The sequence below is a fragment of the Mycosarcoma maydis genome, chromosome 7 (genome assembly GCF_000328475.2).
Source record: "Mycosarcoma maydis chromosome 7, whole genome shotgun sequence".
Taxonomy (NCBI): domain Eukaryota; kingdom Fungi; phylum Basidiomycota; class Ustilaginomycetes; order Ustilaginales; genus Mycosarcoma; species Mycosarcoma maydis.
The window spans coordinates 129310-141253 of record NC_026484.1 but is presented as its reverse complement, the minus strand read 5'-3'; the positions used below and the strand labels follow the sequence as shown (position 1 = coordinate 141253).

Below are 11944 nucleotides of genomic sequence, written 5' to 3'. Positions count from 1 at the left end.
GGTTGGCTGGTTGGAAAGCGCCAGAAAATGCTGAACAATAATTGTTTGTTGTGCAGCTCACGGATCGAAAATGGCAGGCAGAGACTGAGAAGGAGAACAGAGACAGAGACAGACATGAAAGAATCGTGAATCAGAGAGGCTGTGTGCGTGTCTGTTTGGTGTTCCTTTCGCTCGGTCCATGGCGCGTCCGTCGGTCTGATGTTCATCTTGGCACTGAGCCTCCACCATTGCTCTTTTCTTCATCTTTCACTACACCACCTTCTCCTTTCACACCGTCGTCCATCAACTTTTCCGCATAGCGCGCCATAAAGCTTGCTCTCTTGTAGCCGCGCGATATATTCATCGAGTATATTTTCTCTCCCTCGTTGAAGCAGACCCATTTCGGTTCGGTTCGGGCGTTATAGCCTGTACTTGGACGCTACACCCGATTTCGCCGGACCACTTCCTGCTACCATTGCAATTGGGCCGACGAAGCGACAGAAGCAAGTTTGACACCATCCTGATCGTGCTCGGTTGCGCGTGACATCGCTCTTGCTGCCCACCTTTCGACCATCCTCCACTTGACGCGCGTGCATCGTCTTTGCTCTGTTGCCCACGTCTGTCCATTCGACGCTGCGGCCCCTTTGCCGCTTGTATCTCCGTGCCTTCTTGATTCTGGATCGCTCGCCTCGGCACACTTCACCATGGAGGGAATCTTGGACTTTGACAAGGACCTTGACATCGGTCTCTTGGACAATGTCGTAGCCGCCATGTACACTGGTGCCGGTCAGCAGCAGAGGATGGCGCAGCAGACGCTTGCTCAGTTTCAAGAACACCCTGATGCCTGGCAGCGTGTGCCCGTCATTCTTCAGCAGAGCTCTTCGCCGCAGACCAAATACATTTCCTTGCAGATTCTCGATAAGCTCATCTCGACACGGTGGAAGGTGCTCCCCGAGGACCAGCAGCAGGGCATCCGCAACTTTATCGTCGAGATGATCATCCAGCATTCGTCCGACGAGGCCAACCTCAAGCGAGAACGCACTTATCTCGGCAAGCTCAACACTACCCTTATCCAGATTCTCAAACAGGAGTGGCCCCACAACTGGCCCTCGTTTATCCCCGAGATCGTCTCCTCTTCCAAGGGCTCCCTCTCCATCTGCGAAAACAACATGGCCATCCTTCGCCTGCTCTCTGAAGAAATTTTTGACTACTCGGCAGAACAGATGACCATCTCCAAGACCAAATCGCTCAAGAACCAGATGTGCGGCGAATTCGGCGAAGTCTTCCAGCTCTGCTCCGAGGTGCTCGAAAAGGCGCAGAAGCCTAGCCTCATCAAGGCCACCCTCGAGACCATGCTGCGCTTCCTCAACTGGATCCCACTTGGCTACATCTTTGAGACCAACGTCATCGACAATCTCATTGGCCGCTTCCTTGAAGTCGCCGAGTTCCGCAACGTCACGCTCAAGTGTCTCTCCGAGATCGCCAACCTCAATGTCGGCGCAGAGTACGACCCCAAGTTTGTCGTTCTCTTTAACATGGTCATGACTTCGGTCAACCGCATGATCCCGCCCGCCACCAACATTGCAGCCGCCTACGAGACCAGCGCCGACTCGGAACAGGAGCTTGTGCTCAATCTCGCGCTTTTCCTCTGCAACTTCCTGACTGCCCACCTCAGATTAGTCGAAAACCCAGAGAACAAGGACGTTCTTCTCAACGCCCACATGTATCTCATCAAGGTATCGCAGGTGCCCGAGCGTGAAGTCTTCAAGATCTGTCTCGAATACTGGTCCAAGCTCGTCAGCGAGCTCTACGAGGAACAGCAGTCGCAGCCCATCGCCGAGATGAACCCGCTTCTCGGTCTGAATCTCGGCAACGGCGTCTCCAACGCAAGCTCGGCCAATCTGCGCAAAAACATCTACGCAGACATCCTCTCCAACTTGAGGCTCGTCATGATCGAGCGCATGGTCAAGCCCGAGGAGGTGCTCATCGTCGAAAACGACGAGGGCGAGATCGTCCGCGAGTTTATGAAGGAGAGCGACACCATTGTACTGTACAAGAGCATGCGCGAGGTGCTCGTCTACCTCACCCATCTTGACGTGCTCGATACCGAAAACATCATGACTGAAAAGCTTGCTAAGCAGGTCGATGGCTCCGAATGGTCGTGGGCCAACCTCAACACGCTCTGCTGGGCCATCGGTTCCATCTCGGGCGCCATGAACGAAGAGACCGAGAAGCGCTTCCTCGTTACCGTCATCAAGGACCTCCTCGGGCTCTGCGAGATGAAGCGAGGCAAGGACAACAAGGCTGTCGTCGCTTCCAACATCATGTACATTGTCGGCCAGTATCCGCGCTTCCTCAAGGCACACTGGAAGTTCCTCAAGACTGTGGTCAACAAGAACTTTGAGTTTATGCACGAGAGCCATGAAGGTGTCCAGGACATGGCATGCGATACTTACATCAAGATCGCACAAAAGTGTCGTCGCCACTTTGTCATCCAACAGGCGGGCGAGCAGGAGCCCTTTATCGACGAGATCTTGCGCAACTTGCACCGCATCACGCTGGACCTCTCGCCGTTGCAGGTACACACCTTCTACGAGGCGGTCGGCTACATGATCGCGGCACAGCCCAACCGTCCCACGCAGGAGCGTCTTATCGCCAAGCTAATGGAGCTGCCCAACAGCGCATGGGACAACCTTATGCAGCAGGCGCACAACAACGTCGATGTGCTCAGCAGTCCCGAGAACATCAAGATTCTGTCCAATGTGCTCAAGACCAACGTCTCTGCCTGCGTCTCCATAGGCACCTTCTTCCTACCCCAAATTGGCCGCATCTACCTCGACATGCTTGCACTCTACCGCAGCGTCAGTGGCATCATCAGCGCCAAGGTCGAAGCTGAAGGCCTGATCGCTACCAAGACACCCATGGTACGTGGCCTGCGCACCATCAAAAAGGAGATTCTGCGCCTTGTCGAGACATACGTCAAGCGTGCCGAGGACCTCGAATCGGTCAACACGAATCTGATCCCATCCTTGCTCGATGCCATCCTCGGCGACTACAACCACAACGTACCTGCTGCACGAGACGCCGAGGTGCTCAACGTCATGGCCACCATCACGTCGCGCCTGCAAGGCTTGTTGACGGACAAGATTGCACCCATCCTCGATGCTGTGTTTGAGCCCACGCTCAACATGATCAACCAGGATTTCGCCGAGTTTCCTGAGCACCGTGTTGGCTTCTTCAAGCTGCTGCGTGCCATCAACCTGTACTGCTTCCCCGCGTTGCTCGAGCTGCCCCCACCCAAGTTCAAGTTAACCATGGACAGCATCATCTGGGCCATCAAGCATACCATGCGTGACATTGCTGACACGGGTCTCAACATCTGTCTCGAACTTCTCACCAACATTTCTGGATCGCCGCTCGAAGTGGCCAACGGCTTCTACCAGCAGTACCTGCTGAACATTATCCAGGACATCTTTTTTGTGCTTACCGACTCGGACCACAAGAGCGGCTTCAAGACGCAGTGCATTTTGCTGGCACGTATCTTTGAGCTCATCGAGACAGACCGGGTTACGGCACCGCTGTGGGATCCATCGACGCAGCCGGATCCTAACATGAACAACCGGCTCTTCATCCGACAGTACACGACCAACCTGCTGCGCACTGCCTTCCCGCATATGCAGGCTGAGTACGTCGAGTCGTTTGTCAACGGTCTCTGTATGCACTCGAGCGACCTGATTGCGTACAAACTGCATCTGCGTGACTTCCTGATCACGTCGCGCGAAATGTTTGGCGGTAACACAGGTGCCTCGGACAACGCGGACCTGTTTGCTGAGGACAGGGAGGCTGAGGCGCAGCGAAAAGCAGCCGCAGAGCGCGAGAAGGCGGCCACCGTACCGGGTATGCTGAAGCCGTCGCAGATCAAAGAAGAGGACGAGGAGTTGTGACTCATACGCGAGCTTCTCTATTGAAGTGAACGGGCGGATGCTTCCTCCATCTTGCGATGCAAGATGGCAGATTCGATTTCGACTTGCCCAAAATGTACGTTTTGCTTCTCATACCAATGGTTTGCTCTCCATTGTGCACTGTCTTTCTTTTGCGGCTCAATTGACATTGAAAGAGCCACTCTGCGAGTGAGATATTTGATTCAGGCGGGAGTCTACGGTTTTGTTGGCATGTGAGGATGGAAGAGAGACAAGTCAAGCCTGCGCAGGTCAGCCAAGGGCGAACTTGAGAAGCAGCACGGTGAGAGTACCGATCAAGCAGCCCATGATGACGCTATCCCTTGTTTTTCTTCTACCGATGAGCGTGATGATGGAGTTGAGGCCGGGAACTTGGGCTGCGGAGGAAGACATTCGAGTGGAAATGGCTTGGAGGGTGGAGCGTTGATCTGCGAAGTCGGCACGTGTTGCGTATGCTTGTCTGTGTGAGGTGATGTGAAAGAGGGCAATGTAAGTGAGTGTCGGAGGGGGAAGGATTTGACCAAGGGAGCGCTACATACTCTAGGGTACGATCGATCATGCCGTGTGAGTTGTCGATTCTTGCTCTCTCGGCAAGCAGAGCATCTGCATCGGATGCATGAGCCGCTTTATACGCGTCGATATCTCCCTGAACGTTACCCAGTAGATCTCTACGATCGATGGCGTGTCGAACGTTGGTTTGGGACCGACGAAAGTCGCGCGTAAAGTCGAAGAGCAATTCTCGATGTCGCTGAACCGCGTGCAGTTGTGGCGTGGTCGGTGGGATCGCAGGATCGTCAAGTTTGGCTGTCAGAGCATCGACCGAATTCGAGAGCTCGTTGATCAGCGATTCCAGCTCAGTTTCCAACTCGACATGCTCGCTGTGCTCCCGGGTTTCAGATGCAGACGAGGATCCGGCACCCGTCATGTCGAGCGTTGTGTGATCCGCAGCGCGTGCGATTTTAGAGGCGAGTTGCGAATAGGTGGTAAGGCGTGCATCGATGGCTGATTCGAGATTGCGCGTGTTCCGCCGTAAGACGTCCCATGGCTGGGAGGCTGTTGAAGTGGATGCCATGGCAAGCGAGGCAGCAAGGTGTGTGTGATGCAAGATGATGGAGGAACGAGAGTGCTGAACTCGAGCGTCATGGTGTTGGTTGTGGTGGACCCTACACAGCTGCAGCAACGACTCGGGAGTCGGCTTTGCAAATCTTTATTTCGTGCGATACAATCTGTCGTGGAAAATAATCACACTGACCAGGACAAGCTGCTGCTGCTCCTGCGCCACATTCACTGATTCACTGTTCCTCTGGCAGCCAACGAACCAGGCCAAGGCCATAGCACGGAGCGCTACGTCGAAAGAAGGGTCCGCATGACCTGCCGATCTGTCGCAATTTGAGTCGTCTTGAATTATGAGCGGGAGTAGAAGACAGATGGCCTGCGCAAAGCGTTGGCGAGCGTCTTGGTCAGACATTCACGATTCGTGATTGAGAGTCCTCGTCAGTGTTCAATTGGCAGGCAGAAGGCCCTCTTTCTGAGACCGCCATCGACGCTTACAGCCGTTGCAAATTCGCACGAAACACAGAACAATCACTGAATACCAGATGGATTTCAAATTCAGAATCATTCACGACTGTGATTCTATATGGACGAATCGGGTAGCGCGTTGCTTACGAAACGCAGGTCGTGAGTGGCTTGGCTTGAATGGACAAGTGCAGGCCGAAATCACAGACCGGTGTGGATTTGGCTTGCAAGTCACGAATGGCTTACTGATTGACTGGCTTGCTTGCTTCGGTGGGGTCGCTGTCCACCCGCTCGAGCCATGCCAACGGCTTGTTGACGACTTTGTTGGATTGTGCGCTGCCATTCAAGCGTGTGCCGTAGCGATCTACCGATGCTGTTGTCTGTGCTAAGTTAGTCACGATCGGCTTTGAGGCAACAAATCGTGAATCGCTGATGAGCCGCGCCAGACGCCGTCGTCTCTGGCTGAGCGCAAATCGTGAATTGTGAATCACTCACGAGTACTGCTCACGGTTGTGATCATAATTAAATATATGATTCACGATTCGTGATTCACGCTTTTGGCTTGGTGATTCACGATTGGATTTCTCTCGCGTTTCGTGTTCTGCCAAATTTCCTCCTTTTTCTGCTAATTTTTTTTTTGTTTGTGGTTTGACTGGTCCAATGCCTCCACCTGGCTCCGCAAGGCTGACGAGCCGTGGAGCACAGAGCATGGAGCACGGTGAGCAGTTGAGCGTGTGAGGCCGACATCCTTGATGCTCAGAGCTTTTCCCGCTCGCGCTCTGCAGCCTGCCCTTTTTTTTTTTTTGGAGCTGCCTTACGGCCTGTGACTGTCTGTTGTTCGCTGCTCGCCGCTCGCTGCTCGTTGCTCGCTGCTGGCTGCCTGTCTTCTCACCTCCACAAACTGGTACCCTCAGAAGCTCTCCGTTCGACATTCCCTCTCACCACATCTTTGTGTCACTTGCAGACCCTCGCCCCCGACCACATTTGCCTACCCATCCGGCATTCATTCTTTCGCTTTCTGTGCACCCGATCGTCAATCACATCCACCACAGCATCTTCATCTTCGTCCCATCCCTCTGCGTTCGCATAGCTTCGAATACGCCCTCGCCTCATTTGGATCTCAAGGGTCAAATGACATTTTAGCTTGGACGAGCGACCATTTGGCCTCGTCTAAGGCACTGGCGTCGCTCTTGCAGCAATACATTCGTCTCACAGCTGTCGCTGTCACAGCTTTTTGTTGTTGTTGTTGAAAGCCACCCATCAGCGTCTCTTTGAACTTACATCACATCTTTGACCGACGAATCGGCCTCTTCTCGTCTTCCACCCAAGCTCGGCTCCGGCTGACAAGCCCCATAGTTGGCCTGCAACTCGCCCGTCTCTTCTCTGCTGGGCGCGCTGTCCTCTTCACCGAGTCGTATGACTCACAAGTCTTACGCCATGCAAAGCGACTACTTTGGTGCGGCCGCGGAGCCAGAGAACGGTCGGGTTCGCTCTCGCCCACACTCACCCATTCCATCAGGGCCGGCACGCAAGATCCAGAAGCGCAACTCGACTGCATCCAATGCTTCCAACGAAGACCGCAAGCACGACAACGACGATGACGCCGCTGCCGCTGCCGCTGATGTTTCCACTGATGTCGCCGGTGGCCCCGTGCCTAGCGGTCCTCCTTTTATTTGCCCCACCTGCTCCACCAGCTACTCTCGACTTGAGTATCTCAGACGTCACGAGAGAAGGCATGCCGACATCCGTCCTTTCGTCTGCGATTGCGGAAAGGGTTTCTCGCGAAGCGACGTCCTCTCTCGCCATAAGCGACAATGCCGTGTCGTATTGCACCTCGACGGCTCTGTCGAAACCGAAAAACCCGCAGAGGGAGAAGCCCCACCCAAGGTCTCCAAGCCCCGACGATCCTCCACCGCTGCCAAACCAGGTAGGCCAAAAGGCTCCACCAAAGCCGCCAAGGCGGCCGCTGCCGCCGCCACCAATGGTGCCAATGGTAACCCCGATACGGCTGCTGCAGATGGTGCCCCAAATTTGAGCGTATTCTGCTCCGAGAGTATCAACGGCCCCACACCACCTCCGCCTGCTCCTCAGTCGGACCAACTCACACATGATGCCATCGCTGTCGCAGCTGCCGCCGCTGCTGCCGCGGCAGCAGCAGCAGGTCACCATCACGCTACCGCTCAAGAACAACCCGAAGATGCTTCCGCCATGATTGATCCTGCCATCGCCGCCGATTCGCAGGCTCAGGCCGCTGCGGCAGCAACCACCGTGGCTGCCATCAGCTCGGTGGCGGCATACCAATATGCCAACTCCATGGACCCTCCGGATTTTCATATGGGGAGGGGAGCAGTTAACCCGTACGCTTCGACTCCCTTCCCGCTTCCCGTTCACTCGGCAGTAGCTGCGCTCCATCCTCAGCTCCACCAACCCTCCAGCCCCGAGTCGAGCCAGTCCAGAAGCGAGCACGGCAGCCCACGCTACGGTGGTCAATCCCTTACACGCCACAGCAGCAATTCCGGATCCCGCTTTAGCTTGAGTAGACAGGCGGCCGGCTACGATCCGTATACAGCCCGGCAAGCCTCGGCGTTTGCGAATCCTACCGACGCTGCCATATGGGAAGGTCTGGATACTGCCAAGCTGCCCTCGCCCGGCCATGCTGCTGCAACCACTCCTGGCTCAGTAGCGCGTGCCACTGCCAGCATGCTCGCGTCGCTTGGCTTCTCCGTCACTTCGCCCATGGGCCACCTCGGCGATCGCTCGCGCACCGGATCACATTTGGGATCTGACGCCAGCTACTTTCGCTCCGTCGCTCCGGGTATCTCTGGAGGCGCAGGTGCCGTATATGGCTCCAATAGCTCCAATAGCCCAGCGTTTTCCTTTGGCACCTCGACGTCCTCGGCTGATACTGGAACCTCGTCGTCAAGTCACTCGACTTCCCATGCCACCGCTGCCACCAGCATGTCGCAGGGTCAAGAGGCTTCGGGACCCACAACACCCAAGGAACCTGTGCGCTTCTCTGTGTCAACGCTCGGACCGCTCTCGCCCTTCTCCAACACTGCGCTCAATTCGTCTATGTCGCCATATCTCTCCGCCTTCTCCAATGCACGTGACACGCCGCTCGTTTCGAGTCCGCGATCGCAGTTGCCCACCACGCCAGGCGGAGGGCTGGCTTCACTGGATCTGGGCGGCCAATGGACCGGCATGCGTCCACCTTCCCGCTCGGTGAGCCGACACAACAGCTTGCAAGGCATCAACATTTCGGGGCACAGTCAGAGCACCTCGCCTCAGTCGGACGGCATCGCTGCGTCGAGTAAGCTCGCAAAGAGTTCGTCGCACGAAAGGTTCAGCCTTTCCGACAGAACCGCGGCCGCGGATGACAACGATGCCAAGTCGGCCACAACCAGTACCGCCACGACATCAGCAGCGACAGTTGCCGAGCAGCAGGCCACGTCATCGATGTCCGTGTCCTCTGTTGCGGCCGTGCCTTCGACGAGTGCGGCTGCAAGTGGGGGCAGAGGTGCAATCACAACGTCGGCACCGATACAGATCAGCAACAGCGGCATCGATACACCGAGTCGCTTTGTCAAGAACGAGTCGCAGCAGTATTTTGATGGAGGGGCTCTCTCGCCAGGACCCGAAGCTTTCCTTTTGAGGCTTCAGGGTGGCGTACAGGAGTTGAGAGCCGGGATCCACGGAAACGAAATCTCCTTTTTGAATAGCCATGGCTTGCCGCTCAGTTCAGCACCGCTCGGTGCATCTCAATTCTCCACCCCTAATTGGGACCACTCGATGTTTTCCAACCCGAGCGCCGGCAGCTTTGCTGCAGCGGCAGCTGCAGCTGCAGCTGCGGCGAGCAACAGCATGCCCAGTGCGCAATTGAGTGCGCTAGGCTGGCTGATGAGCCCCAGCATCCAGCAGCTGCTCAGTGTATTCTCGACAACGGCGGGATCGGGCAAGGTGGACACCACTAATGCCTCTGACTACTTTAACTCGAAAAACGTGACTGCACCCGAAACGGCGGGGCTCGACTTGACCAGTCTCGAGGTGCTGCCCACTCCGCTGGAAAAGGCGCTGACGGACGTAAAGAATCCCTTTTTCATTCCGCCAGACATGTTTCGACCATGTTACTCGGTGCAGCATTGGAGTCTGCCGCCGATCGCACGCCTCAGTGTTCTGGCACTGCATGCACAGCAGAATCTGCTCAAGCACTTCCCTGTGATTCACGAGCCTACGTTCCGGATTGATACCACACCCGGCTGCATTGCTTTTGCCATGTGCATGCTTGGAGGGCACGAGGCGGGTCGCAAATGGTGGGCGGGCGAAGAGGTGATACCCAAGTCGGCGATCAACATCATCAACAGCCATGGCGCGTCCGAGTCTGCGAACGGTCTGCAGCGTCTCATCGACAACACGGGTCCGAGCCGCTTGATCGACGAAGAGGATGGGCAAGAGCTGGTCAAGCCGATCGTGATGGGCGAAAAGAGCGAGATGCTAATGCGCGCGTTTGCGAGCCGATGCAAGAGCGTCAAGGACAAGTGCTCGGTGGTACAGGCGCTGATGCTGTTCCAGAGCAACAACTTCCTGAGCAGCGATGCTACGACACGCATGGTTGCCGGCGTCTCGCACGGCGCGGTGGTGAATATGGCTCGACAGGCGGGGTTCTTTGATCGCGATGCCGAGCATGCTGAACGAGGCATGTCTTTGACGGCCGAGGATGTGATGCAACAGGTGCTGTTTGAGTCGGTGGAAATGTGCTTCTCGTATCCTTTCTTCCCTTCTTATGGCGCCGAGAAGGACGACTCGGAGAAAATATGGCGACGATGGGCCGAGCTCGAAGGGCGCAGAAGAAGCGCGTTTGTCATCTACATGGTGGATACGGTTGCGCACTTGGACGCAGCTGTACCGACGCTGCTCTCCACCAAGGAGCTAGCGCATCTGCCGCTGCCGATGCCGGATCACGTTTGGCGAGCACCTACTGCATCGAGCTGGAGCACGGCGCTCAAGACGCACAAGTGTCTAACGTTGGATGAAGCCCTGCAAGAGCTGCTTTCGTCCGAGGCGAATGCGTCTCCTCTTCAAGAGTTGCTGGACTCGCCATCGCTGTATGGCTCGCATGGACCTTTTGCGCGTCTGGCGATGGTATTGGCGCTGCTGCGTGGCATCATAGAGATGCTCGAAGGTCGAGCGATGAGAGTGGCCAAACCATCATCTCTAAGCCAGTGGATGAGGTTGGGCGACCTACAGAGCGATGGTAACTCGGTACCAGCCAACGAAGCGCAGGTGACGCTGTTTAAGAAAGCACTTTCGCGCTGGCGGAAGGCATGGGACCAAGATCCGACGTGCCGGTTTGCATCGGCCAAAAAGTCGACGAGCGGGAATGGAATGGATTCTATCGACGATGGCAACGTACACTGGGCCAACGTGGCAACCGCTACGGAAGGCAAACATGAATGGCCCAAAGAGCTGCAACAAACCCTGTTTACGCCGCTCACCGCATCAGGCGCCACACCGCTGTCAAACGACGCGCTGCCGCTGTACTGGCTGGCCCACGTGCTCGTGACGCATGCCGCTTCGAACCAGCGGCTTCCACTGCGCAGCGTCGAAGGCAGGATGGGTGCGCCGAGTCGCAATGGCGGCTATACCGCAGTGGGCGGTGGACCCGAGATGCCCGACTTTCGCGCGATGCTCCGCTTTGCCAAGAACTTTGTCACTCGTGGAGAGAAGTGAAGGGCAGAGCCGACGAGAGGCGTTCGTTCTTCTTTCAGCACATGTTCCACGCCACTCGGCGTTTGTCTATGCCGGAAGTCTTGTAGTTGTTGTTTTTTTATATGTTTGTGTATTGATGTGTACCATGTACGTGTTGTGGTGTGTGGTGTGTCTTTGTTCGTGTACACCGACTTAGACTGTGAGCAGATGGTATGAGCAACGGGCGGGGATACAGTCGTATGTAGCATCGAAGGGCTCATTATGCTGAACGTACGCCTTGCAACCCAAAATCACGAATCTCGTGATTCGCGAGTCGTGATTAGATAAAAAGGTAAACGATTTTTTATTTCATTCACGAATTCACGAATTCACGGTTCGCGGAGACGCAACCTCCACTTGTGACTCAGACTGCAGGGTCTCTCTCACATGACTGATCCTGCGAGGGTCACGGGTGGCAGTGGCTTTTTGCAGACCGCTACTGGACAGAGAAAGAGATGTGTGATTGTGATGCTAGTTGATGTGTGTTTGCAATCACGAGATGCGCTCTAAGGATAAGTCGAGCGGAGAAGGGGATTAGGTGCAAGCGTCGGTGGCAATAGAGTGTTAGAATCTTTTCAACTTAAGACTGTGTGACTTGTGTCAATCAGAGTCGTGGATCGTGGATCGTGGATCGTGGATCGTGGATCGTGGATCGTGGATCGTGGATCGTGGATCGTGGATCGTGGATCGTGGATCGTGGATCGTGGATCGTGGATCGTGGATCGTGGATCGTGGATCGGGAG

General features: G+C 55.7%; 3 protein-coding genes across 3 annotated transcripts; 2 read left to right on the top strand and 1 right to left on the bottom strand.

The window, feature by feature from the left end:
• Positions 1–683: 683 nt before the first annotated feature.
• Positions 684–3923, top strand: UMAG_02859 (putative exportin CRM1; the record flags this gene model as incomplete). Its single annotated transcript, XM_011390993.1, has 1 exon — positions 684–3923. One exon carries the CDS (start codon positions 684–686, stop codon positions 3921–3923), a length of 3240 nt encoding a protein of 1079 aa, XP_011389295.1.
• A 267-nt stretch (positions 3924–4190) lies between these two features.
• UMAG_11485 (uncharacterized protein) lies at positions 4191–5010 on the bottom strand (the record flags this gene model as incomplete). Its single annotated transcript, XM_011391241.1, has 2 exons — positions 4191–4398; positions 4478–5010. 2 exons carry the CDS (start codon positions 5008–5010, stop codon positions 4191–4193), a joined length of 741 nt encoding a protein of 246 aa, XP_011389543.1.
• Positions 5011–6893: 1883 nt separating this feature from the next.
• On the top strand, positions 6894–11183 carry UMAG_02857 (uncharacterized protein; the record flags this gene model as incomplete). The annotated part of the gene is made up of 1 exon (XM_011390992.1): positions 6894–11183. The coding sequence occupies one exon, from the start codon at positions 6894–6896 to the stop codon at positions 11181–11183; it is 4290 nt and encodes a 1429-aa protein (XP_011389294.1).
• Positions 11184–11944: the final 761 nt, after the last annotated feature.